Source organism: Lutra lutra, chromosome 4, assembly GCF_902655055.1.
Source record: "Lutra lutra chromosome 4, mLutLut1.2, whole genome shotgun sequence".
NCBI classification, from domain to species: Eukaryota; Metazoa; Chordata; class Mammalia; order Carnivora; family Mustelidae; genus Lutra; species Lutra lutra.
In genome coordinates this window covers 104,054,275-104,078,252 of record NC_062281.1, presented here as the reverse complement: position 1 = coordinate 104,078,252, position 23,978 = coordinate 104,054,275, and the positions used below count along the sequence as shown (strand labels likewise).

The 23,978-nt window shown below is 38.8% G+C and overlaps 1 protein-coding gene across 2 annotated transcripts in view; it reads left to right on the top strand.

The window, feature by feature from the left end:
- Positions 1-5,262: 5,262 nt before the first annotated feature.
- STXBP3 (syntaxin binding protein 3) overlaps positions 5,263-23,978 on the top strand; it is a 56,151-nt gene continuing 37,435 nt past the window's right edge. Inside the window, exons 1-4 of one of the 2 annotated variants that reach the window (XM_047726488.1) lie at positions 5,263-5,417; positions 18,488-18,537; positions 19,140-19,221; positions 23,570-23,646. In XM_047726488.1, coding sequence (XP_047582444.1) covers positions 5,369-5,417; positions 18,488-18,537; positions 19,140-19,221; positions 23,570-23,646 — 258 coding nt within the window. In that variant the 5' untranslated portion in view covers positions 5,263-5,368. Of the gene's footprint in view, positions 5,418-6,032; positions 6,130-18,487; positions 18,538-19,139; positions 19,222-23,569; positions 23,647-23,978 lie in introns of those variants that run through there. The other variant, XM_047726487.1, reaches the window with a different exon arrangement.

Sequence of the window (23,978 nt, the reverse complement as noted above, 5' to 3'; positions counted from 1 at the left end):
CTCTAGAAGGACAACTCTGACTCCACCACCTGAAGGCAAGCAAAGTCAGGTGAGTCGTCACCTGCACAGGAGTTCAAGATCTGCTGTGAGGAGGACTCAGTAGAGAAAAAAATCCAGAAAGTGCTCTGAAAGACTGCCACAGTGAGTTCACACACTGGGAAAGTTCTGGAAACATAAAAGGTCTGCTTCACAGAAACGGCCTCTGAGATTTTGTAGCCAAACACTACACAGACTTCAACATATCCACTTTGTAGCTATTTCATGGACACCAGCGCTTGCCACGCAGCACTCTTGCAATTCAAGGGCTGCAAATGTTCACTCCCTGAGAGCTTGAAATCCACCATGCAGAGACACTGCTCATCTCAAGACAGACCTCCAGCAGGACCTTGCCATAGGTTGGAGAGCTGCATCTTCCAGGGCAGCCTGTAGTAACAAACACCCTCATCTCAAGTTAGGAAGAACCCAAGCTGCTTGTAGTGTTGGCCATCCCAGAGCATCCTGTGATGTTACCTCTGCGTGAGCATCTGCACAGGCAGAGCAGCTGGCCTGTTGCTGGAAGGATTGTAGGCAAGGTTGTGACTGAACAAAGACTTCGATGGAGGGACAGTCAAGGCAAAGCCTTCCTCAGTTGCAGACTGACATGCACACACGTTTTGTGGGGAGGACCATCAATCTTGTTGGTCACATCCCCCACTCACACTGCACTATTTTCATCTTTGGAGAGGAAAGACAATGATATATAAACCTATCGTACCTAGAAAAATGTGTGTCCTTTGAGGGTTTATTAAAAAATAGTATGAGTAGGGGCACCTGGGTGGTTCAGCCAGTGAAGCATCTACCTTTAGCTCAGGTCATGATCCCAGGGTCCTGGGATTGAGCCCCACATTGGGCTCCCTGCTCAGCGGGAAGCCTGCTTCTCCCTCTCCCTCTGCTGCTCTCCCTGCTTGTGTGCATACACTCTCTCCATCCAATAAATAAAATCTTAAAAAAAAAAAACAGTGTGAGTAGGAAAAGCGGAGTTTGTTGCATCAGAGAGTACCACAGAGGAGGACTGAGTTTAATGCACTTTTGTTCTTAAACACGAGTATATGGACAGTAGATGGACTAGGTGCATGTACGTCACTTGGAGAACTCATTGCTTAGTAAGGATTTCCAGACATCACCTCTGGAGATTCTAATTCAGTACATCTGGGACCAGGCTTGGGAATCTATAGTTTTAACAAACTCACCAAGTGACATATAGCCAGGTTTGAGAAACTTAGAAGGTTTGCCTTGGTGAGCTCTTCCCAAAATTCAGTGATAGGAGGCTAAGAAGTGTTAAAAGATAAACTGAGGCATATTAAACATTTTAAGAGTTTGAGCCAAACCCGATTCTAATTTAGTAGCACCAAACCAGAAGTGGTTAGGAGCACTCCACTGACGGAATCTCAAGGAAAGACTTTCATAGAGAAGAGATAAAAGCAAAGCAAGAATATTATTTGATTGGCTATAGCTTAAGTGGTTTCCATATTTGGGAAAGCCTAATTGGCTGTTTGATTGATTGTCTTTAGATTTTGATGTCTTTTTTTAAAGATTTTATTTATTTATTTATTTATTTATTTATTTTTAATTTGACAGAGAGATCACAAGCAGGCAGAGAGGCAGGCAGAGAGAAAGGAGGAAGCAGGCTCCCCGAGAGAGCAGAGAGCCCGATGCGGGGCTCGATCCCAGGACTCCGAGATCATGACCTGAGCCGAAGGCAGCGGCTTAACCCACTGAGCCACCCAGGCGCCCCATAAAGATTTTATTTATTTATTCGAAAGAGAGAGATCAGAAGTAGGCAGAGAGGCAGAGGGAGGGAGGGGAAACAGGCACCCCACTGAGCAGAGAGCCTGATGTGGGGCTTGATTCCAGGACCCCGAGATCATGATCCGAGCTGAAGGCAGATGCCCAACCAACTGAACCACCCAGGCACCCCTGATTTCTTTTTTTCTTGAGATTTTATATATTTATTTGATAGAAAGAGAGCACATAGGCAAACACAAGGAGGGAGAGAGGAAAAAACACAAGGAGGGAGATTCTCCCTGTTGTGCAGGGAGCCCAACACGGGGCTTGATCCCAGGATCCTCATGACCTGAGCGGAGAGCAGACGCTTAACCGACTGAGCCACTCAGGTGTCCCAGATTTTGATTTCTTAACCTGGAGACATGTATAGGCTTAGGTTTGGTTTGCTTACACAGGCTGCTAAGGCATTAGTACCACCTCAGTTTAATAGCCTCCTTGTTTAACAGAAGGCAGAGGGGGTTGGCATGTGAGGAACGATTGGTGAGACGATCTGGAGGTGTCTGTGGGTTTCAGAGTGGGTCCATGCTGTGTGAGGGCAACCATGAACTGGGGCAGTGTTCTGGGCTATGGTGGAAGGCCCATGTGAGACTGTGTGCTGAGCCCACTTGCCAGCAGGGTGTTCTCTCCATATAGAGCTGTGTCCTTGGCTGACTGGAATGGCCGCAGAGCCAAGGGCTAAGGCCAAATGAAGGTAAGAATCCCTGGTTCTAGGACATTAGGGATCTGGGACCAGTACACCTAAATCTTATGAATACCAGGACACAGAAAAGGAAATGGCCATCTACTTTACTGAGGCATCTGAGGCTGGGCTGTTTTGGTCAGAATTCTATAGAAGACAAGATAGTCCACATTGGGTGAACTTATATAAAACCAAAACATGGGTGTAGCACATACCATGTGCTTCTAGGTGCTTTCCACATACTCAGTTCATTCTCAGAACAACCTTATGAGCTAGATAACATTAGTCTTTTATACAGACAAGGGATATAAGACTCAGAAATGTCAAGTAACTCACTCATGTTTACACAGCTAACCAGTTGAAACACAAATTATCACGGGGCCACATAAATATGTAGCATTGATGAGACCTACTAATCCATGATATTTTTTGGAGACTATTTCTCTGGATTATCATGATTAAGTGACCAGTTATTAAGGAAGAAGACCTGGAAATAAGATGGTGAGTTAGTGAGTTGCCCTAACTCAAGAGCTTTTATGTTCAGCCCTTGTTATTTTGATTATTTTTCTTCTTTCAAATTCTTTCAAAACATCATACACAGATATTTCACCTCTGACCAGTGTTGTTGGATTTTACCCTGCATTCTGCCTTGTCATGTTCAGGAGACTCAAATTCCTTGTTCAATTTGCCTAGGCAAACAAACTAGGAAAGACAGATAGCTCAGGGAGCTTATATAAAATTGGGGGAACGAGGGAGGTTATACAATACAGTACAACAGAAAAGGCAATCATCTTGGAGCCATTCTGAGGGCTTACATGATTTATTTAACTTCTGAATCTCAGTTTTCACATCTGTAAAATGCCAATAAGTGCTTTCATCTCGTTGGGCTGTGTGAGGTTTTATCATATTTGTAACACATAAATGCAATGAAACTGAGGTGTTTGAAGTCACACTGCTACTAAGAGGCAGAGCCAGGATTTTAGGCTAAGGCACACATTTGTTCCACTGTAACACTCTGCCACCTTGGAATGTAGCCTTCAGGGGCATGAGCTACAGCTGTATCCCATGTGATCCAAGTCAAACTTCCAACCCCAGAGGGCCTTTCTGTGTCATTCCCTGGCACCTGGAGACACTTCACCCCCCTCACTTCTCTGTTTTGGTTTGACTCTCTAGGGCAAGAAGCTCCATTTCAAAAGGGTGAGTCTGCACTGTCATGTCTTTCTCTTTTGGCTTGAGGCTCCACCTCCTATACTCAGCAGAATCTGATTTTCAATTGAAAAGGGAGAGGGAAATGATGTGTTCATTTGTTTAAGATCCTGAGCAACTGAGTCCATTTAAAGTAGGTTTAAAAGAGGCCAGGGTTCCAGCTTCCATTCCCATATAAGCCATGAATGGAAAAACCATTAACACCACAGGGTGTGCTTGAACCCATTTTATGGCTGCTTTTATTCTTCCTTCTCCTTTTCTCTCCTACAGAGCATATATTGCAAATTATCCCATAGACTACTCTACTGCTTTCTGTGTAACTTATGCCTTATCCTAGTCCCCACTCTACCACAAGCAGAGTATGTTTCCTTGTCTTTAAGGGTTGCTTTGAGGATCAGTGAGATAATCCACTTACCATGATCCCTTGCATATAATAGCACTCAGTAAATATTAGCCATTATTATTACGAGTATAGTAACTAACCATTTCCACTTTCCTATTAAGACTATTGGTTCTTTGCAAATCTGCAGGAAAGTCTACTTCCTGACAATGTATATGATTGTTATGTCACAGATGGGGCTCTCAGCAACTAAACTGACTTATTTTGTGATTGATTACTTTGATTTCACCTCCAAAGCACCCTCTCAGGAAATAGCTCTCTGCCAAAAATTTCTTTTTTTTTTTTTAAAGATTTTATTTATTTATTTGACAGAGAGAGATCACAAGTAGACGGAGAGGAAGGCAGAGAGAGAGAAAGAGAGAGAGGGAAGCAGGCTTCCCGCCGAGCAGAGAGCCCGATGCGGGACTCGATCCCAGGACCCTGAGATCATGACCCCAGCCGAAGGCAGCGGCTTAACCCACTGAGCCACCCAGGCGCCCCCAAAAATTTCTTTAAGAGAAATTTCGTAACTGTCGAGAGAGCACACACCCACGCGCAAAAGCAGGGGCAGCAGGACTCTATCCCAGAACCCTAAGATCATGACCTGAGCCTAAGGCAGAGGCTTAATCCACTGAGCCACCCAGCATCCCAAGACATTCATTTTTTCAATCAACCTTTGACTACCTTCAACATGCCAATAATGGAGGTCTCAAAGGAGATTTAAAATTCTTCGGAAGTGGGTTTTTCATTTATTTGAGTGCCCTGGAAGTCTTGCATAGTTAGGGACACACTGGAGGGGACCTCAGAGTTCTACACAATTATTACGTCCTTGAAAAATGAATAAAATAAGTAAGGGATAAATTTTCTCTTCGGTAGTTGAGCTGTCTATTGAGTAAAGTGTATTATGAATTGCTTCGCGAAGTGGAGACTTCTTTTGCAAAGAGAGGGAAGTACTTCTTCAACTACTGTATGCGTGAATTCGGAATTTCTTACATCGCCTTATCTCTCAACTCACAGGAACAATTTTGCTTTTTGACCTCAAAGGTCGATGAATTTCTGCTAATGGAGCCTCCCGTTAGGGGGCGCACGACTGCCCCAGCCGAGTCCACCCTCACTGCGCAGCCTCGGTCCAGGAGTGGGAGGGAATCCCCTTGCAGTCGCGCGTGCCATCACCGGAGGGCGCGGCCAGTCAGTGGGGGCAGGGCCACAGAGCTGCTTTCGCCCTGGTAAAGTAGGTTGCGAGCGGGAGGCGGCCGCCGCTCTTCTACAGTGTTTGGAAGATGGCGCCGTCGGTGACGGAACGGGGGCTGAAGAGCGTCGTGTGGCAGAGTGAGTGCGGTGGGGCAGGGGCTGAGCGTGGGAAGGCCAGGAGGCCGCCACACTGGGCCTTGCTTTCCTGCCCCGGACCAGCAGTCTGTCTCTTAGGGAGCCGCCGCGGGCACTTGTTGCTTTGGGACCAGCGTCCCTGCTAGGACTTTTTCCTGCTTTCCTTCCTACCCCTATTTCTTGCCAGCACCAGAATGGGCGGGGTGCGGGAGCGAGTGGCCTTCTCCCTCTCATGGGGCACCGCCTCGCCTCGGCCTCGCTTTGGCCCCGAAGCCTTGCCCTAGGTGAGCGGCCCCCAGCCTGGCTTTTTCTCGCGCGGCCCTTGTGCCTATCCTCGGCGGGGCTCCCAGCGCTCCTCTGCTACCCCCGGAGCCCCACCAGTCGGTGATGTTTCTCCACCCGGGACAATCTGCACTGTGTTTCTGTAACCCGCCCCTCCCCTTCTCCCCACACTTGTTTCCGAAGACTGCTTATTCGGCATCTTCGTTTTAGTACCAAGCAGGGTTTTAGAACTACACTTTTCGGTCCTCTAAAAGAAAAACGAAACCTTTCTGTAAATAGACCCTTCTTCCGTATTCCTAGAGGAGCCCACTTTCTAAAGAGTTCTGGAGAAGGAACAATTTGAATGATTAAATGTCGGAGCAAAAGCTGCACCTTCTCTCTCTACACTCTCTGGGCCACTCCCTGCTGTTCCGACTGTACTACTGCTTGTTAGGTACTGATGTTCTGCTCTTCTGCCTTATCATCTACGATTTCATAAAAATCACTCCAAAGCTAGGTCTGACAGGTTAGAGAAGGAATAAAACCAGAAAACAGGAAGAACCATCATTGTTTGGCTTGTGAGTTCAAATTAATTATGGCCTAGTAGTGGAAAAGGAGTAACATCTAATTAGTATTTCTGACTCTGGTTTGTTAAGCAAAGGATAGAAATGACTTAACAAAATTCTGGGAGTTACAGAGTTCCTTGTATAAAATTAAAACTCCAAATCAGTAACTGGCATATTGCTGAACATACTAGATACTTAAAATCACTCTATAAATAGAAGGGGGAAACTAAGTTATGATAACATGTTTTTTAAAATTTGATAATTATAAGGTTGGCATTCTGTTTTTTAAGATTTGCATGGGTGACTTAAGATTTGGTACTATTTTTCAATCACAGTGGTATGTAAGTGCATATACATGAAAGTGGTAGTGAATTGCATTGTAAAAATAATTGCCAAGCTATATATGATCTTTAACATCAGCATTTATAAGAAAAAACAGTTAATGACAGTAACATCCGTTTTGATAGTGTGGAAACTGGGCAAGAGGTAGAGTTTAGAGATAACAAAATTTCCGTCTAGTTCTGTTAACTTGAGGTTGCACCAGGATGTAAGATGGAGTGCAAGATAAGATGGGAGACTGAAAGGAAGGAAAGAAATGTCAGGGTTAAAAAACAATTATTTGAATCTTTGTGTAAATAGAAACATAACTAAAAAACAAGATGACATTCATTCAACATATAGAGAGTAAAGTAGAAAGACAGAGACCGAAGAGGGACTCTGAGTTCTGTTAGCAAAAGAGAATAGAGTCTGTAAGAAATGATGAAGGAATCTCCTCCTAAGAGGTAGGAGAATCCTACTCTTTTGGTTTTGCTAGATTGATCTAGCTAGATTTGCTAGTTGCGTCATGGTAGAAAGCTAAATAACCTTCAAATTACCCAAAATGTAGGGAGAAGGAAACTAATATTTCTTGAAGATTTATTCTGTACCAGGCATTATTTTTTACATCTATTAAAATTTGGTAAGAATGATTATCTTTATTTCATAGATGTTAAAATACATACATATCTTTATTTCATAGATACTAAAATATTATCATAGCTGTATCATATTATCATAGCGGTATTATTCATAATAACCAAAATAATCAACCCAAATACCTATGGATTGATGAATAGATAAATAATAAGCGGTATGTCCCTACAACGAACTATTAATAAAAAGTAATGAACTACTGATAGATGCTACAGTATTGATGAATCTTGAAAAAGTTGTGCCAGATGAAAGAAGCCATTCACAAATAACCACATGTTGTATGACTCTGTTTACATTAAATGTCCAAAATTGGAGACAGAAAGTAGATTAGCAGTTGTGTACATCTGGGGGGAGGAGAAGATGGTGTGATTCAGGGATAATGGCTAAGGGGAGGGTTTCCTTTTGGAGTAATGAAAAGGTTATAAAATTGATTATGGTGGTGGATGCCCAACTCTGAATATACTGAAAGCTGTTTAATTGTACACCTTGGGTGAATTGTATGGTACGCAAATTATATCTCAATAAAGCTCTTTTTTAGATACCTGATAGAGCTATTAAATATGACTTAGTATTCACACCCAGATCCTTCTGGCTGCAGAGTTAACATGTCATGTGTCTGTGAATTTCTGTAGTGTTCAATTTAAGCCTTAGTTCAGAGCCTTATCTCATGCCCAGTTTATTGCTATAGCCTCCGCCTCCTTACTAACCCTCCAAGCCCTTGCTCGTAGCCTAACTGGCCAATAGCTGCCAGAATAATTTTCTTGTTACAGTGCAGTGCTGTGATCATGCTGATCTCCTGTTTGAAGACCTGCGGAGAGAGCCCCTCCAGTTGTCTAGAAATGATTTCAAATACTTAGTCTGCTTTTGAAGACTTATAACCTGACCTTAACCTACCTTATTTTCTACCTTTTCTTTGTATGATCTTGATGTTCAACTAGTCTATACTGTTGAGTCTTCTTGAAATCTTCTCCATCTTTATGCCAATTTCTGTTCAGAATGCTTCCCTTATGCCTGTTCTTCACCCGTCCAAATTTTAGCTAGCCTTTAAATCTTGGCTCAAATGGGGCTGCTATCTCCATAGTGGCTTCTTAACCCAGCCTCTTACATTTCTGTAGCATTTGAAGTATCCTTCTCAAATGGCACTTTTCACTACTGCCTAATGTGTCTTGATAAGCTTTTTATTTTATTTTTTTTTGTTTTTTTTTAATTTATTTTCAGCATAACAGTATTCATTGTTTTTGCACCACACCCAGTGCTCCATGCAATCTGTGCCCTCTCCAATACCCACCACCTGGTTCCCCCAACCTCCCACCCCCCACCCCTTCAAAACCCTCAGATTGTTTTTCAGAGTCCATAGTCTCTCATGGTTCACCTCCCCTTCCAATTTCCCTCAACTCCCTTCTCCTCTCCATCTCCCCTTGTCCTCCATGCTATTTGTTATGCTCCACAAATAAGTGAAACCATATGATAATTGACTCTCTCTGCTTGACTTATTTCACTCAGCATCATCTCTTCCAGTCCCATCCATGTTGCTACAAAAGTTGGGTATTCATCCTTTCTGATGGAATTCTTTTTCTTTTTTTTTAAGATTTTATTTATTTATTTGACACGAGAGAGAGATCACAAGTAGGCAGAGAGAGAGAAGGGGAATCGGGCTCTCTGCAGATGCAGCACTTGATTCAGGGCTCGATCCTAGGACCCTGAGATAATGACCTGAGCTGAAGGCAGAGGCTTAATCCACTGAGCCACCCAGGTGCCCCCTAAAAACACTTTTTTAAAAAAAGCTTTACTATTTTGAGTGCAAAGGCTATAGTTATTTGCAAAACTAATTTCCATACCTAAAATCAGCGTAAGTTTCTAGTGGTTGGTATTGCTCAATTGCCACTTTTTGCTATAGGAAAGCACTAGCAAAAAAAAAAAAAAAAAAAAAATCACTGATGAAAGGTTTTAAATAAAAATTTGATGAATCAATTTAAAAAATAAAGCAACAAAACAAAGCAAGCTCAAGTCACCTGTGGCTTTTTTTTTCCTCATCGCAGTCTTTTTTTTCTTGTCTGTAAGTAGTAGTCTGATGTCTGTGATTCTTAGCACATGTTTTATAGGAAATGTTAAGAGAAAGTTGCTCTAGAAAAATTACAGATAAAAGTAATCAGAATGTGTTTAAGGCAGTCTTTTATATGTTTAATCATAAGCTTTTCCCCTTTTTCACATTTTCCTTTTTTTAGTCCTTATATTAAAAAATGTGACTCATTTTTTTTAATTTCTAATTTTTTAATTAACATATAATGTATTATTAGCCCCAGGGGTACAGGTCTGTGAATCACCAGGTGTGATTCATTTTTTTAAGTACCTAACATCAACATGGCATTTTCCATGCTCTTTCATAATCTTTGCTATTAACATTTTTAAGTGTCTAAATACCTTGATGTGGCAAAACAATTTTGGTAGCAGAAGATTGTCCCAGCCTCCCTCTCCAGATACAACCACTCTTAGGTTTCTTACAAATTCTTCTACAAATTTTCCATTCAAATATAATCACATATAAAATATATTTTTGCTTTAATCAATTATTTTTGTTTTATATATTTTTTCATTCTGGTCATTTTAACTTTATCTCGTCGAGCAAAATTTTATTTTAATTTTCGGATATTTGCACAGTCATGTATTTTTTAAAATCAGTATTAATTGAGTATGCTGCACACTATCTTAAGTGCATATATATCTTGGCTTCCTGGAATTCACAGTTCAATGGGAGGTTGATGACACACAAGTAGCATGTGCTGTATTAGCAATGCAAAATGTTTCATGAAAGAACAAAAAAAAAAGGAATCATTGCCCTTCTGGAAGTGGATCAAGGAGGACTCCAGAGAGGAAGGGCAATTGAAATGTGGTAGGATTTTGCCAGACAGAGGGAAATCTGAGCCAGGGCCCAATACGAAAAGTACAGTTTTTATGCGAGAGGCAACGATTTCTTTTGAATATGGAGTATTTATTGCAAGTAATAGGGTGATGAAGACCAAAAGGTAGGTTGGAGCTAAATCGTTTAGACATTAGGCAGTGAGGAATCATTAAAAAGGAAGGTTTTTTTTCCTCTTTCAGATATCAGTCATTAGCTAAAAAAAAATCAGTGTCTAGCATTTTTGAGATTCTGTTGGAACAATGCTGAAAGGAAGTTTTCTTGTTTCTGTTTTGAAGGGAAATAACTAAGATTTCATTAAGCATTTAGTTAAGTGTGCTAATGCTAAATTGACAGCTGAATGGATTTTTATCCATGTAACTGCCACCCAGATCAAGATACAAAATGCTTCCAAGTACCCCATAACTCTTCCCAGTCCAAATCCTACCCTCTTCTCCAGAATAACTACTTTACTATTCTGACTTGTATTACCATTAAATAATTTTGTAACAGTAGCTTTTTATCTTCACACCTTTATGTTTAAGAGAGAAACCCTCCAGACCTTACATTGTTAAGTATTTTCTTTACAGAAATACAGAATTTACTAAGTCCCTGCCTGGAAATATTAGTGCTTTAATAGTTGCCTTTGTATACGTTTAGTTGGTCTTAAAGTAGTCCTCAGTTTTCATATATTCTACTTTCATACAATTTTTAAACAGTGTGCCTTAAGCCCTAATTGGTTTTTCCCATGTGCGGTTTAGTCTGTGCATTCAACTGACTAATAATGAGTATTGCATTTGTTCCTGCCCCGGGCTCCTGGATTTACCTTTATAAAGATTCTTACCTGAGATGCCCAGGTGGCTCAGTCAGTTAAGCATCTGACTCTTGAACTCAGCTCACTCAGGTCTTCATCTGAGGGACTTGAGTTTAAGCCCTCTGTTTGGCTCCATACTGGGCCTGGAGCCTACTTTAAAAAAAAAAAGATTCTTACCTATTCACTAAATAACTTGGGCCACAGTTCAGCAGAATCTGTTGGAATCCTAATTGGGAATTAGTAACATGTATAAAAGTTTTTTGAGAATGTACATTTCTTTTTTTTTTTTTAATTTTTTTTTTTAAGATTTTTTATTTATTTATTTGACAGACAGAGATCACAAGTAGGCAGAGAGGCAGGCAGAGAGGGAGAGGGAAGCAGGCTACCCGCTGAGCAGAGAGCCCGATGTGGGGCTCGATCCCAGGACTCCGGGATCATGACCTGGGCTGAAGGCAGAGGCTTTAACCCACTGAGCCACCCAGGCGCCCCTCTTTTTGATTTTTCAAACACACTGTCATTATGCATTACTTATAAAAGACTGGTTTATTATTTCTTCTCATTGGACTAAGAGTTGGGAAACTTGATTTTCATTCCAGATTATATTTAACTTTCAGAGCTTAAAGAATGAGGAGTTTGGACTACATGTTCTTTAAGATTTTTCAGCTTAAATTCTTTATGATTTCGTTTTTTAGATCTTCACTTTGTTATATTTTCTTTGTTTCCGTTTGCATTCCTTTTTTTTGGTTTGTTTTTAAGATTTATTTTTTTGGGGTGCCTGGGTGGCTCAGTCATTAAGCATATGCCTTTGGCTCAGGTCATGATCTGGGATCGAGCTCCGCATTGGGCTCCCTGCCTGGTGGGAAGCCTGCTTCTCCCTCTCCCACTCCCACTGCTTGTGTTCCCTCTCTTGCTGTGTCTCACTCTCTGTCCACAAAAAAAAAAAAAAAAAAGATTTATTTATTTATTTGTCAGAGAGAGAGAGCGTATGTGCACACAAGCAGGGGGAGCAATAGGTAGGGGGAGAAGCAGGCTTCCCACAGAGCAGGGAGCCCCATGTGGACTCTATCCTGGACCCAGGATCATGACCTGAGCCAAAGGCAGACAGACTTTTTTTTTTTTTCTTAAAGATTTTATTTATTTATTTGACAGAGAGAGAAATCACAAGTAGGCAGAGAAGAGGCAGGCAGAGATGGGGGGGAAGCAGGCTCCCCGCCGAGCAGAGAGCCCGACGCGGGGCTCGATCCCAGGACCCCGAGACCACAACCTGAGCAGAAGGCAGAGGCCTAACCCACTGAGCCACCCAGGCGCCCCGGCAGACAGACATTTAACTAACTGAGCCACCCAGCCATCCTGTCCATTTGGATTCCTCATAGTTTTCTTTTATCCCATAGTTTTCTTTTATGTTGTTTTGTTTAGGTCATAAATATTTAATATTAGGTTTTCATTATTTAATGACATTTTACAAATCATTTGTGTCTTAAGGCATTTTGCTCTGACATCTGCTTACCATGATTCTTTGCTCCTTGTTTATTTACTTAGGCATGATTTTAGTCCAATGTTAGCAAGTTAAAATGAATTCCATATGTATTAAAGATCTAAAGTATAAAATGTAAAACAGCAAAATGTGGAGAAAATATAGGCTATCATGAGTTAGATTTAAAAAAAAAAAATCTAGGACGCCTGGGTGGCTCAGTTGGTTAAGCAGCTGCTTTCGGCTCAGGTCATGATCCCAGCGTCCTGGGATTGAGTCCCACATCGGGCTCCTTACTCAGCAGGGAGCCTGCTTCTCCCTCTGCCTGCCATTCTGTCTGCCTGTGCTCGCTCGCTCGCTCTCTCTCTCTCTCTCTCTCTCTCTGACAAATAAATAAATAAATAAATCTTTAAAAAAAAATAAAATAAAAAATCTATTGGGGCACCTGGATGGGCTGGCTCTCTGCTCAGCACTGAGACTGCTTCCTCCTTTCTCTCTGCCTGCCTCTCTGCCTGCTTGTGATCTCTGTCAAATAATAAATAAAATCTTTAAAAAAAAAAGCTATCTGGTAACCCACATCCCATTAAAAAAAAAAACTTAAGTAAAAATTGTAAATCCCTATACCGTAGAAGACACCAGCTAAACTACAGATTAGAAGAAAATACCATGCGTAGGAAGAAAGGGTTAATATATAGAGTATCTGCAAATTGATAAGGAGAAGATAATGACTCAATAGAGCAATAAAGGATGTAGACAGGTGATTTGAAGTTTGGGACATTGAATTGATTGTTTTTAGTGGAAATGCAAATCAAAACCAGTTTCTTTCTTTGACCCATCAGACTGATAATCATGCTGTAATTGGGAAGCTTGCTGGTGGGAATGTGAATGGTTAAAAACTTTTAAGAAAGCATTTGGCAACATACAGTAAAATAAGAGACACATATCTTTTGATGCCAACAGTCTCTTACAGAGCCTCACCTTCAGAAATAAAAATAATGGTAAATAAAGATATATGTATAGGGGTACCTGGGTGGTTCATTTGGTTAAGCATCTGACTTTGGCTCGGGTCATAATCTCAGAGTTGTGGGATGGATCCCTGAGATGGACTCTCTGCTCACTGGGGAATGTCCTTGTCCCTGTGCCCCTCCCCCCTCTAGTACATGTACTCTCTCTGCCTTCTCTCACTCTCTCACACTTAAATAAAGTCTTTTTTTTTTTTTTTTAAGATTTTATTTATTTGAGAGAGAGCATGAGAGAAGAGAGAGAAGGAGTACACAGCAGGGGTAGGGATAGAGGGAGAAGCAGACTCCCTGCCAAGCAGGGAGCCCAACGTGGGAGTCAGTTCCAGAACCCTAAAATCATGACCTGAGCTAAAGGCAGATGCTTAATCAACTGAGATGCCCTCAAATAAATAAAGTCTTAAGAAAAAAAAGATATATGTATAAAGATCTTCATTGCAACATTATAGTGGCAAAAATGAAACAGGATGACTACCTGTCATATAGGAGAATAGTTGAATAAATTATGGTGTGCCTGTAGTAAGGAATGTAATGTAGCTATCAAAAAGAAGTATTTGTATCTGTGTGTTTATATTCTGTATAAAGGGTATCTATAACATATATTTAATGAAAACAAGCAAGTGACAGAGTAATGGATATATGTTGATTCCATTTTTGTAATAATCTGATTATTAGAGAAAAACCCTCATAGATGTTAGAACAGGATGATAAATTGGAGTGGGAGGCAAAGAGACTGGCACTGTTACAGTGTTGGTCCAAGAAAGAAGGCCAAATGTGGCAAAGGAGATAGAAAACAGGTGGAGAGTATGAGAGAGATTCTGGAGATAGAATAAATAGGATTTAAGCTGGGGGAGAGTCATCTTAGACTAGGATTCAGGTCTGGGAGACTAGGCCGCAGATGATGCTGTTTATTGGTAAAGGGAAAGAGAAGGAACAGTTTTGGAGGGAAAAAGCAGTTTAGGTTCAGAACACAGTGTTAAGTGAAAAGTTGCGGTATCTAGTGAGCAGGTGGAGATATATAGGTATAAATCACAGAAAAAGGAGCTGAATTTGAGATCTGGATTTAGATAAGAACAGATAAAGAGGGAAGGGTGCCTTTTCCAGGTTCCTGTTGAGATTGTCTTTAGTACTGGTATTTTTCCCCTCTTACTTCCTTTATGAATTACACATTGCTAGGCTTTTTGGTTTCCTTAAAAACTGTTATTCATAGATGATTTCCTATTTTCCGGACAAACCAGTTTCTTTTGTGTTGTCACCAGGTTTATTAATAGTTTCTCTGTGATTTAAGCTAGCTGTACAATATACCTTCCACATTGCTGATGCACACTAAATTAGCTCTAGTCTCATTTTTCCCTTCAAAGTTTTAATTTCCTCTTTGGTATTATATTTAAATATATCTCCTTTTACGTTTAGGAGAAAGAATGAGCAAAGCAGGGTGGTTGGCATTGATAAGTCGTTACTTGGGTAGCATTTGGACTGGTGGAAAATCAACTTAGAGAGTAGTCAGAGGCCACTTGCTAGAGGATGTTGAATAGTAAAATCTAAATTTTATTCTGTAGGCAGGAGTGAACGCTTGAGAAAATTTCGAGGGGGGCTTTGATGTAAACAGAAAATTGTGCTTCAAGAAGATAACTGACAGCAGTGTGGAAAAAATGGATTGAACTGGCAAAGGGGTTGGAGGTAGAAAGCAGGAAATCCAAGTAGGAGACTATTGCAGTAGTTCAGTGAGAGATGATGAGAATCAAGGCAATGTTGGGATAGTGGCAGTCGCCAGAAAAAACAATCAACACTGCCTTTTTATTGGGTATGGGGGAACGGAGGAAATATCCAAAGACTGACTAAGAAAATGCCAATGAAACCTCTTAGAAATGGAGAAGTCTTAGCAATAGAGAAGTTTTTAGGGAACTATAATTTCAGTTTGAGGCATATAGGAGCTTAAACCTATATTGCATAATTGAAGGATAAGATATATGAAGGGTAAGATATAAGATTTGTAGAAAATAGAAGGACTGCTGGGGTTACGGGATATGGGGAGAACTTGGTCAAAGAGTACAAACTTACAGTGAGAAGATGAGTAAGTTCTGGGGATGTAATGCACATAGTATGATTATAGAGAACAACACTGTACTATATACTTGAAAGTTGCTAAGGTAGATAGATCTTAAATGTTCTCACCTCCCAAAATAACTAAAAGGATGGTAATTATGTGAGGTGTTGGAGATGTTAAGTAACATTATAGTTGTAATTATATTACAGTATATGTGTATCAAGTCAACACATTGTGTATCTTAAAGTTGTGTTTTATGTCAGTTACATCTCAATAATATTGGGAAAAAAGTGAAGGGTGGGTGTGATAGATGAAACTTTTAAGAATTAATAAGGTTTCTGAGGAAGAGAGTAGAGCAAGCCGACTGAAGGAATTGAATCTTTGCAATATATCCATATTTGGGGTGCTAGAGAAACATATGTAAGGTCATATAATTTTCATTAGTATTTGGAGGAAATACCTTCTTAGTTCTGTAAATGTTAGTTGATATGATTTCCTTTGATGTCCTTCCAAACATACCTTACCTGTGATCCTATCACTTTTCATGGATGCCCCTAATTTCTAGTCCACAAAGCTACTTATTTCTTTATTGTTTATTTTTAAGATGCTGACACTATCTAGGTATCTTTGGATTCCAAGGCAACACTATCCAGTAGAAATAGAATGCAAGCCACGTAAATAATTTAAAGTTTTCTAATAGCCACATTAAAGAAAAGTAGAGAAATTGATAGAGTATTTTAATAATAAATTTCTAAAATGTTATTTAAACATGTAAAAATTTAAAAATTAATGATATTTTCCATTTCTTTTTTTTTTTTTTTAATTTTTATTTATTTATTTGACAGAGATCACAAGCAGGCAGAGAGGCAGGCAGAGAGAGAAGGAGAAGCAGGCTCCCCACCGAGCAGAGAGCCCGACTCGGGGCTCGATCCCAGGACCCTGAGACCATGAGACCATGACCTGAGCTGAAGGCAGAGGCCCAACCCACCGAGCCACCCAGGCGCCCCCCATTTCTTTTTTTGTACTACGTCTTTGAAATCTGTTGTGTGTTTTATACTTCCAGGACATCCCAGTTCAGGGGCTAGCCAAATTTTAAGTGCTCAATAGTGATATGTAACTAGTTGCAGTATAGAAACAGTGTAGTTTCTAAGGTTCTAAAGATTATAATGAGATGAGTTCTTCCAAGGGAACTCTTCAGTCTGCTCCATCATAAATTCCATGAGCATTTGTTTCTTTGATTTTCAACTTAAGGTATATAGAAAAAAAGCAAGCTTAGAAAGGGAAGTAGCATAATATTTTAGTGTCTGAACTCTGCCTGAGAAGATCCTCATCTCTACCTATAGAGTAGAGGAAATCAGTGCTTTAGGCTTAAACTAGCATTCAACATTCTAGGCTTTTGCCATTATTCTCACTTATTATTATAATCTTCCTAGCAAACATATCTAAGCACCTTAACTAGTATTTCTTAACACTTTCAAGCCTTCCCAATTACAGTAAAACCTTCCAGATCACACTTCTTATGATGAGCATTAGTAAATCCTTATTAAATACACCCTGCTTGAATATTTCATTTTTTAATGTGATGCCAAAAATTGATGGTATATTTCTACAAGCATTAACTTAAATAGAAATTAGAAAAGTTCAAATGAATTATATAAACATCTCATACCAGGAATTAGTGAAATTAGAAGTTACTATAATTTATATTTTAATTCTATTTTATTTATTACATACCACTTATTATTTTCAGAATTGAAAATTGGGCACCTAGGTGACTCAGTTGGTTAAGGAACTGCCTTTGGCTAAGGTCATGATCCCGGAGTCCCAGGATTGAGTCCGGCATTGAGCTCTCAACTCCACAAGTTTCTCCCTCTGACCTCCCCTCTCATGCTATCTCTCATTCACTGTCTCTCAAATAAATAAATAAAATATTTTTTTAAAAAATTGAAAATTAACAAAATATTAAATGTGGGGAATTGCTTATTATGCAGTGAACAATAGATATTTGTATGAATTGCCTATGTATTATTTAATATATAAGAAAAAAAATTTTTATAAATCAGTGAACTAATTTAAAAAATATATTTAGATTTTGAATCTCATTGAAAGGAACCTGTAAATATTTATTGATTATAAATGAAGACTGAATATTTGTATCTAGTGCTATAATATAAATTGTTGAAAATTGTAATGCAGTAAACCAGGAAGAAAAGTAACTAGTTTCAATTGTCAGATATAATTTAGCAATGGGATTTTCCTATGAGTTTTGTTTTCATCTTATTTACTTGGGATTTAAGTAGAATAGGAGAAGGCAAATCAGTTAATAGTTTCAGAAATATTTTCGAGATATATTTACATACTGAAATATATTCTTAAGTATATTAACCTTTCATAATACTATTCTTTTAAGATTTTATTTATTTATTTGAGAGAGAGAGTGAGAGGAGGGAGGTCAGGGGGAGAAGCAGACTCCCTGCTGAGCAGGGAGCCCAATGTGGGACTCAGTCCTGGGACTCAAGGATTGTGACTTGAGCTGAAGGCAGTCACTTAACCAACTAAGCGACCCAGACTCCCTTTCATAATACTTTTATTCTCAAAAGTTTAAAAACATATTACAATTTAAATATAAGTAGGGGGTACCGGGGTGGCTCCGTCAGTTGAGTGTCCCAATCTTTATTTTGGCTCAGGTCTGATCTGAATGTCATGGGATGGAGTCCCCAGTTGGGTTCCCCCACTCAGGCATGGGGGAGTGAGGAGGGAGTCTGCTTGAGGTTCTCTTTTCCTCTGCCCCTCCCCCAGTTGGGTATGAATGCGTGCTGTCTCTCTAAAAATAAATTTATAAATGCTAGGTATTAATAATAACTGGATTTTTACTTAGAATTTAACAGGTATCTATACTTTTTATGTAGGTTAACAGATTTTCAATTGGATACTTTCCCAATGATTTTGATATAGTTGTTTTTGAGTAGTTACTCTATTATTTTTCTAGCTGTTGATTAAGATTCATAAATTTTTTTTTTTTGGCAGAGATAAAAGCAACAGTGTTTGATGACTGCAAGAAAGAAGGCGAATGGAAGGTAAAATTTGCATATTTTGCCCTTTAATTGAGGACATCAATATACTGTCCTTATTATACTTCTGTAACGGTGTAGTCTGGAACTGTACTGATTGCGTTCAGATCCCAGCTTCACCACTTGATAGCTGTGACTTCTTGGATAAATTACTTGATCTCTCTGTTCCATGTTTATAAAATAGGGATAGTATTACCTCATGGTGTGGTTGTAAAGACTAATGAACTAATCCATGTAAAATGATTAGAATAGCACCTGGAACATTTATTATTCCAGAAGTGGAATTTTATAATTTTAAGAAAATTTGATGTTAAACACAAGATAAATTTAAAATGAACAAGTTATCAAAAATAAATAAAGTTCTCTTTTTCAAAATGGAAATGTTTCTATTTGCTTACTTATTATGATATTATATGTATGTATATTGAGAAAATAAATCTCCAGGTCATACAAGTTAAAAGGTGAGTTGAGATAATTTTGCCTGCTGTCCTAATATTTTCATTTTATGTAATATAAGGTCTATATTTGAGTGGGTTTAATGTATTCTGTGTTTTGTGAATTCTTGGCAATCAAGTCCTTATACTTTTTAAATTTATATTCATTTTAAGATCATGCTTTTAGATGACTTTACCACTAAGCTTTTGGCATCATGTTGCAAAATGACAGATCTTCTAGCAGAGGGTATAACTGGTAAGTGTTATCAATACTCATCATCAAAACTTTTTTTATTGTGATTGGGGAAGTTTGAAGTATTAATAAATTTTATTTAGTCATTGTGTTTCTGAGGGGGTTATGTTTTATTCACTGGACATTCTTTTCTCTGTGGATCTTCAGAATAACCCTTGGAAGTTTTCTTCAGCTGAGATTATAATTCAGTGCCCCTGACCAAAACTAAGTCAGTTGCCTTAAAGTTTGTTTGTTACTGAAATTTTTAACTCTTATATATTTGATAATGGTTTTGTATGATCCATGACAACCCTTTAAAGAGATTTGAAATACCCTCACTGGTAATGAGGAAACTGAGGCTCAAAGTTTAATATAGGGATGCCTGGGTGGCTCAGTTCATTAAGTAATTTGCCTTTAGCTCAGGTCATGATCCCAGGGTTCTGGGATCGAGCCCTGTGTCGGGTTCCCTGCCCAGCTGGAAGTCTGCTTCTCCCTCTCCCCTCTGTATATGCTCGCTCTCTCTAGCTCTCACTCTCAAATAAATAAAATTTTTAAAAAGTCAAATATAATTATTTTATATTTTGGAATTTAATGTAGAATGTGTACCCTCTGTCACTGCTACTTGTGAGGTTCAAATGTATACCAGTATTTTCTTTCTTTTTTTTTTCTTTTTTTTAAATTTTATTTATTTATTTGACAGAGAGAGATCACAGGTAGGCAGAGAGACAGGCAGAGAGAGAGGGGAAGTAGGCTCCCCACTGAGCAGAGAGCCCGATACGGGGCTGGATCCCAGGACCCTGAGATCATGACCTGAGCTGAAGGCTGAGGCTTAACCCACTGAGCCACCCACATGCCCCTACACCAGTATTTTCAAGAAAACCTGAGCATTGTGTACAACAGGAGGATTATCTGAAAGTTTTTATAATGTTTATTTTGATATTTATATGTCAGATCTTTAACATATAATATTTTATTATTGATTATATATTTGTAATAAATAATTTGTAATATATATTTGTTTGTCTTTATGGTATTTATGGTCTTCTCAGTGGAAAAAGCTCTCAACTAGAAATTAGAAGATTAAAGCCTTGATTTTTCTACTGTTGGACAAATGTAATATTGATTAAGCCATGAAGTTTTTTAAGTTTCCAGAGGTCATTCTGATTTGCAACTAGAGTGAGAAGCATTTGTTAATGTGAATAAAAGCTGTGAAGCTACAGAACAATTTTGCACTGTAAGGTTTTATTGAATTTTTCTAGACCATTGTTCTTTCTGTATGTTCAGTGTTCATAGATACTCTTCAAGGAAAAGATTCTGTTGCCAAGTAAGTTTGGGACTTTCCAGAGGGTTTTTTTATATGCTATCAGGTATGTGGATTCCCCTGGGTTTAGGTGTAGTACTCAGTTTTCTAATAATTTGACCACTGAAAGCTTTTTTTTTTTTTTTTTGAGAAGCATTTCATAAGGACTGTTTATCATGGAGCACATTGCTTCCTAACTCTGTTGTCATCTCGGTTTGCTCTGGTTTAATCATCATAATATCTACCAACTTAAACTTGCACAGTCCTTTTGAGTCCCACATGGGCTCTCAAATTGAGATTCCCTCAATTAGACTTGGCATTGCAGTTTCAGTGATCATACTTTCTGTCATCATTCAGGTCGTTTCGTTAAAATATTCAGTAGTGTCTTAGAAGTTTTAAAAATTGATGAGAAAAAATGAATGTAGGATGCTACGTCAATGAAGAGTAAAGCTAAGTAGAATCCTTTTAAAAAATAGACTGGGAGTTAGATTGTTCCTTTGTCACTGTTATAGGAATAATTATAAAAATCTTTTTAAAAAATCTCTTAATAGATATCCATTTTCCAGGAATTAAAGAAGTAGCACTTTGTGCTATTAATAACCAGATATTTAAGAGTATTTTCAAAGTCTTTTCTAAATCATATCATAGTATTTTCACATTTTAACATGTACATTACTCACCAAACATAATATATGTAGCATAAGATGACTGTAAGACACTTCATTTTGAGGGTTAAGCGATAAAAAGCTTATAAGATTTAACCTTGATCTCTTTTTTTCTTTTAAAATTTATTTATTTGAGAGAGAGAAAGAGCACAAGCAGAAGGGACAGAGGGAAAGAGAGGGAGAATCTGAAGCAGACTCAATGTGAAACCAGTTTCAGGGCCTGATCTCACGACCCCAAGTTCACTACCTAAGCTGAAACCAAGAGTTGGTTGCTTAACTGACTGTGCCACCCAGGTACCCCAACCTTAATCTTTTTTTTTTCTTTTTGAGATTTTTAATTTATTTATTTAACAGAGAGACCGATCACAAGTAGAGAGGCAGGCAGAGGGAGAGGGGGAAGCAGGCTCCCTGCTGAGCAGAGAGCCCGATTCGGGGCTTGATCCCAGGACCCTGGCCTGAGCCAAAGGCAGAGGCTTAACCCACTGAGCTACCCAGGTGCCCAACTAACCTTAATCTTTTAAAGTTGAAATTACAATTGTTGGGATTGGAGATAAAACTAAATATACCCTTGGAAACCTTATTTGACATCCTAATAGAAGCTATGATAAACCTATACTTAACTAGTATAAATGTAGGGAGGAAAAAGATGAATCACCAAATTTATCAGAGAAGTCCCAACAGTAGCCTCCTTATCAGAGTAATCTCCCTGTCAGAATAATCTATCTATCTTTCTTTCCTTCTTCTTTCCTTTCTTTCTTTATTTGTCAGAGAGAGAGCACAAGCAGGGTGAGCAGCAGGCAGAGGGAGAAGCAGACTTCCCGCTGAGCAGGGAACCTATTGCGGGACTCCATCCCAAAACCCTGGGATCATGATCTGAGCCAAAGGCAGACATTTAACAGACTAAGCCACCCAGGCGTACCTATTTATTTATTTATTTTATTTAGAGAGAGTGTGCTTGCATACAAGTTGGAGGTGGCAGAGGGAGAGAGAGTCTCAAGCATACCCCCCACTGAGCATGGAGCCCCACACAGGGCTTGATCCCATAACCCTGAGATCATGACCTAAGGCAAAATCAAGAGTTGGATGCTCAACTGACTTAGCCACCCAGGTGCCCCAAGTTTAATCTTTTTAATTCTTTCCGGGACTCTTGACAGCTTTAGTCTTAAAAGATGGTTTTCTTGATTTGTGGAATGATACTTCAGTTTTTTGGTTTTTTTTTTTTAATATAGCTTTAACAGTTAATTTGACAATTTTGAGTGTACTAGTTCTAAATTTTCTTCGTTTCACATAAGTTAATTTTATGAACCTCTTAATTTCAATAATAAAACTATAATTGAGTAAATTTTGATATTTCATTATTAAAAATACTTTATCAGTATTGCATAGTTTTAAAAGAATAAGTTAATTAGGAGTTTATTTGAAGAATATTAGTAGTTAAAACTTGGATTCTGGAGTCAAACTGATCTGGGTTGGAATCTTACCTGTTCTACTTTCTAGCTGTGTAACTTCGACAAGTTATTTAACAACTTCAAGCCTCAGTTTCCTCATTTGTAAAATACTTAACTTATAGGTTTGTTATATAAAACTTACTATAAGGTTTAACAGATAATTCATGTTAAGTGCTTAACCTAATATCTGGTATTCTATTGCTATTATAGTAAAATATTTTTTAAAAGGAATACGTATTTTAATTTTTCCTGTATTTTTCTTGCTTGCTTCATGGCATGTTGCTTGCTTATGCTGGTAGACCCAACTATGAAATAGCTGCTTTATCTTTTTTTTCTCATGATGAGCACTTAGACCAGAGTTTCGTTTTAGGGAAGGTACATTTTGGTACTTTTTTTTTTTTTTTTTTTAAGATTTATTTATTTATTTATTTGACAGAGAGATCACAAGTAGATAGAGAGGCAGGCAGAGAGAGAGAGAGAGGGAGGGAAGCAGGCTCCCTGCTGAGCAGAGAGCCTGATGCGGGACTCGATCCCAGGACCCTGAGATCATGACCTGAGCCGAAGGCAGCGGCTTAACCCACTGAGCCACCCAGGCGCCCCTTGGTACTTTTTTTTAAGATTTTATTTCTTTTTTTATTTTAGAGAGAGAGAGGGTACAAGTGGCAGAGCGGAAGGGAGAGGGACAAGTAGACTCTGTGCTGAGCATGGAGCCTTATGTGGGGCTCAATCCCCAGACCCTGAGATCATGACCTGAGCCAAAATCAAAAGTTGGACGCCTAACTGACTGAGAGTCACTCGGGCATCCCTACATTTTAGGGATTTTTTTATTTTTAGATGGAGCCAAAGAAAATGTTAAACCCAGTATATGTAAATGTGTTTCCCTATTATAAATAAGAAGTAAAGCTTATTTTAAAATTGTTTCCAGTGTTTGGTTTTATAAAATTGCTTTTTTTTATTAGTTGTGGAGAATATTTATAAGAATCGAGAACCTGTCAGACAAATGAAAGCTCTTTATTTTATCTCTCCGACATCAAAGGTGAGTATTTTGAATCTTTAAAAGTTATGTTCATCATTTACCATTGACCTCATTTTCTCATAGAAAATTCAAATGAAACATTCTTTATTAGAAAAATAGTGCCATAAACTAGTTTGCTTAGGAAAAGTTTTTCTATGTTAGAAAATTGTTTCATTTGCACTCTTCTCAATGAGAATATATATATAAGTGAAAGAATTCTCTCTCCTCCCCCCATATATGAAAGCAGAATTTAATTGTATAAAACAGTAGAGTTTCTTTGAGTAATTTGTTACTCAGCGATGTTCCTGTGCAGTCATATTTTTTGGGATGACAGAAATGTACATAAAAGAAAT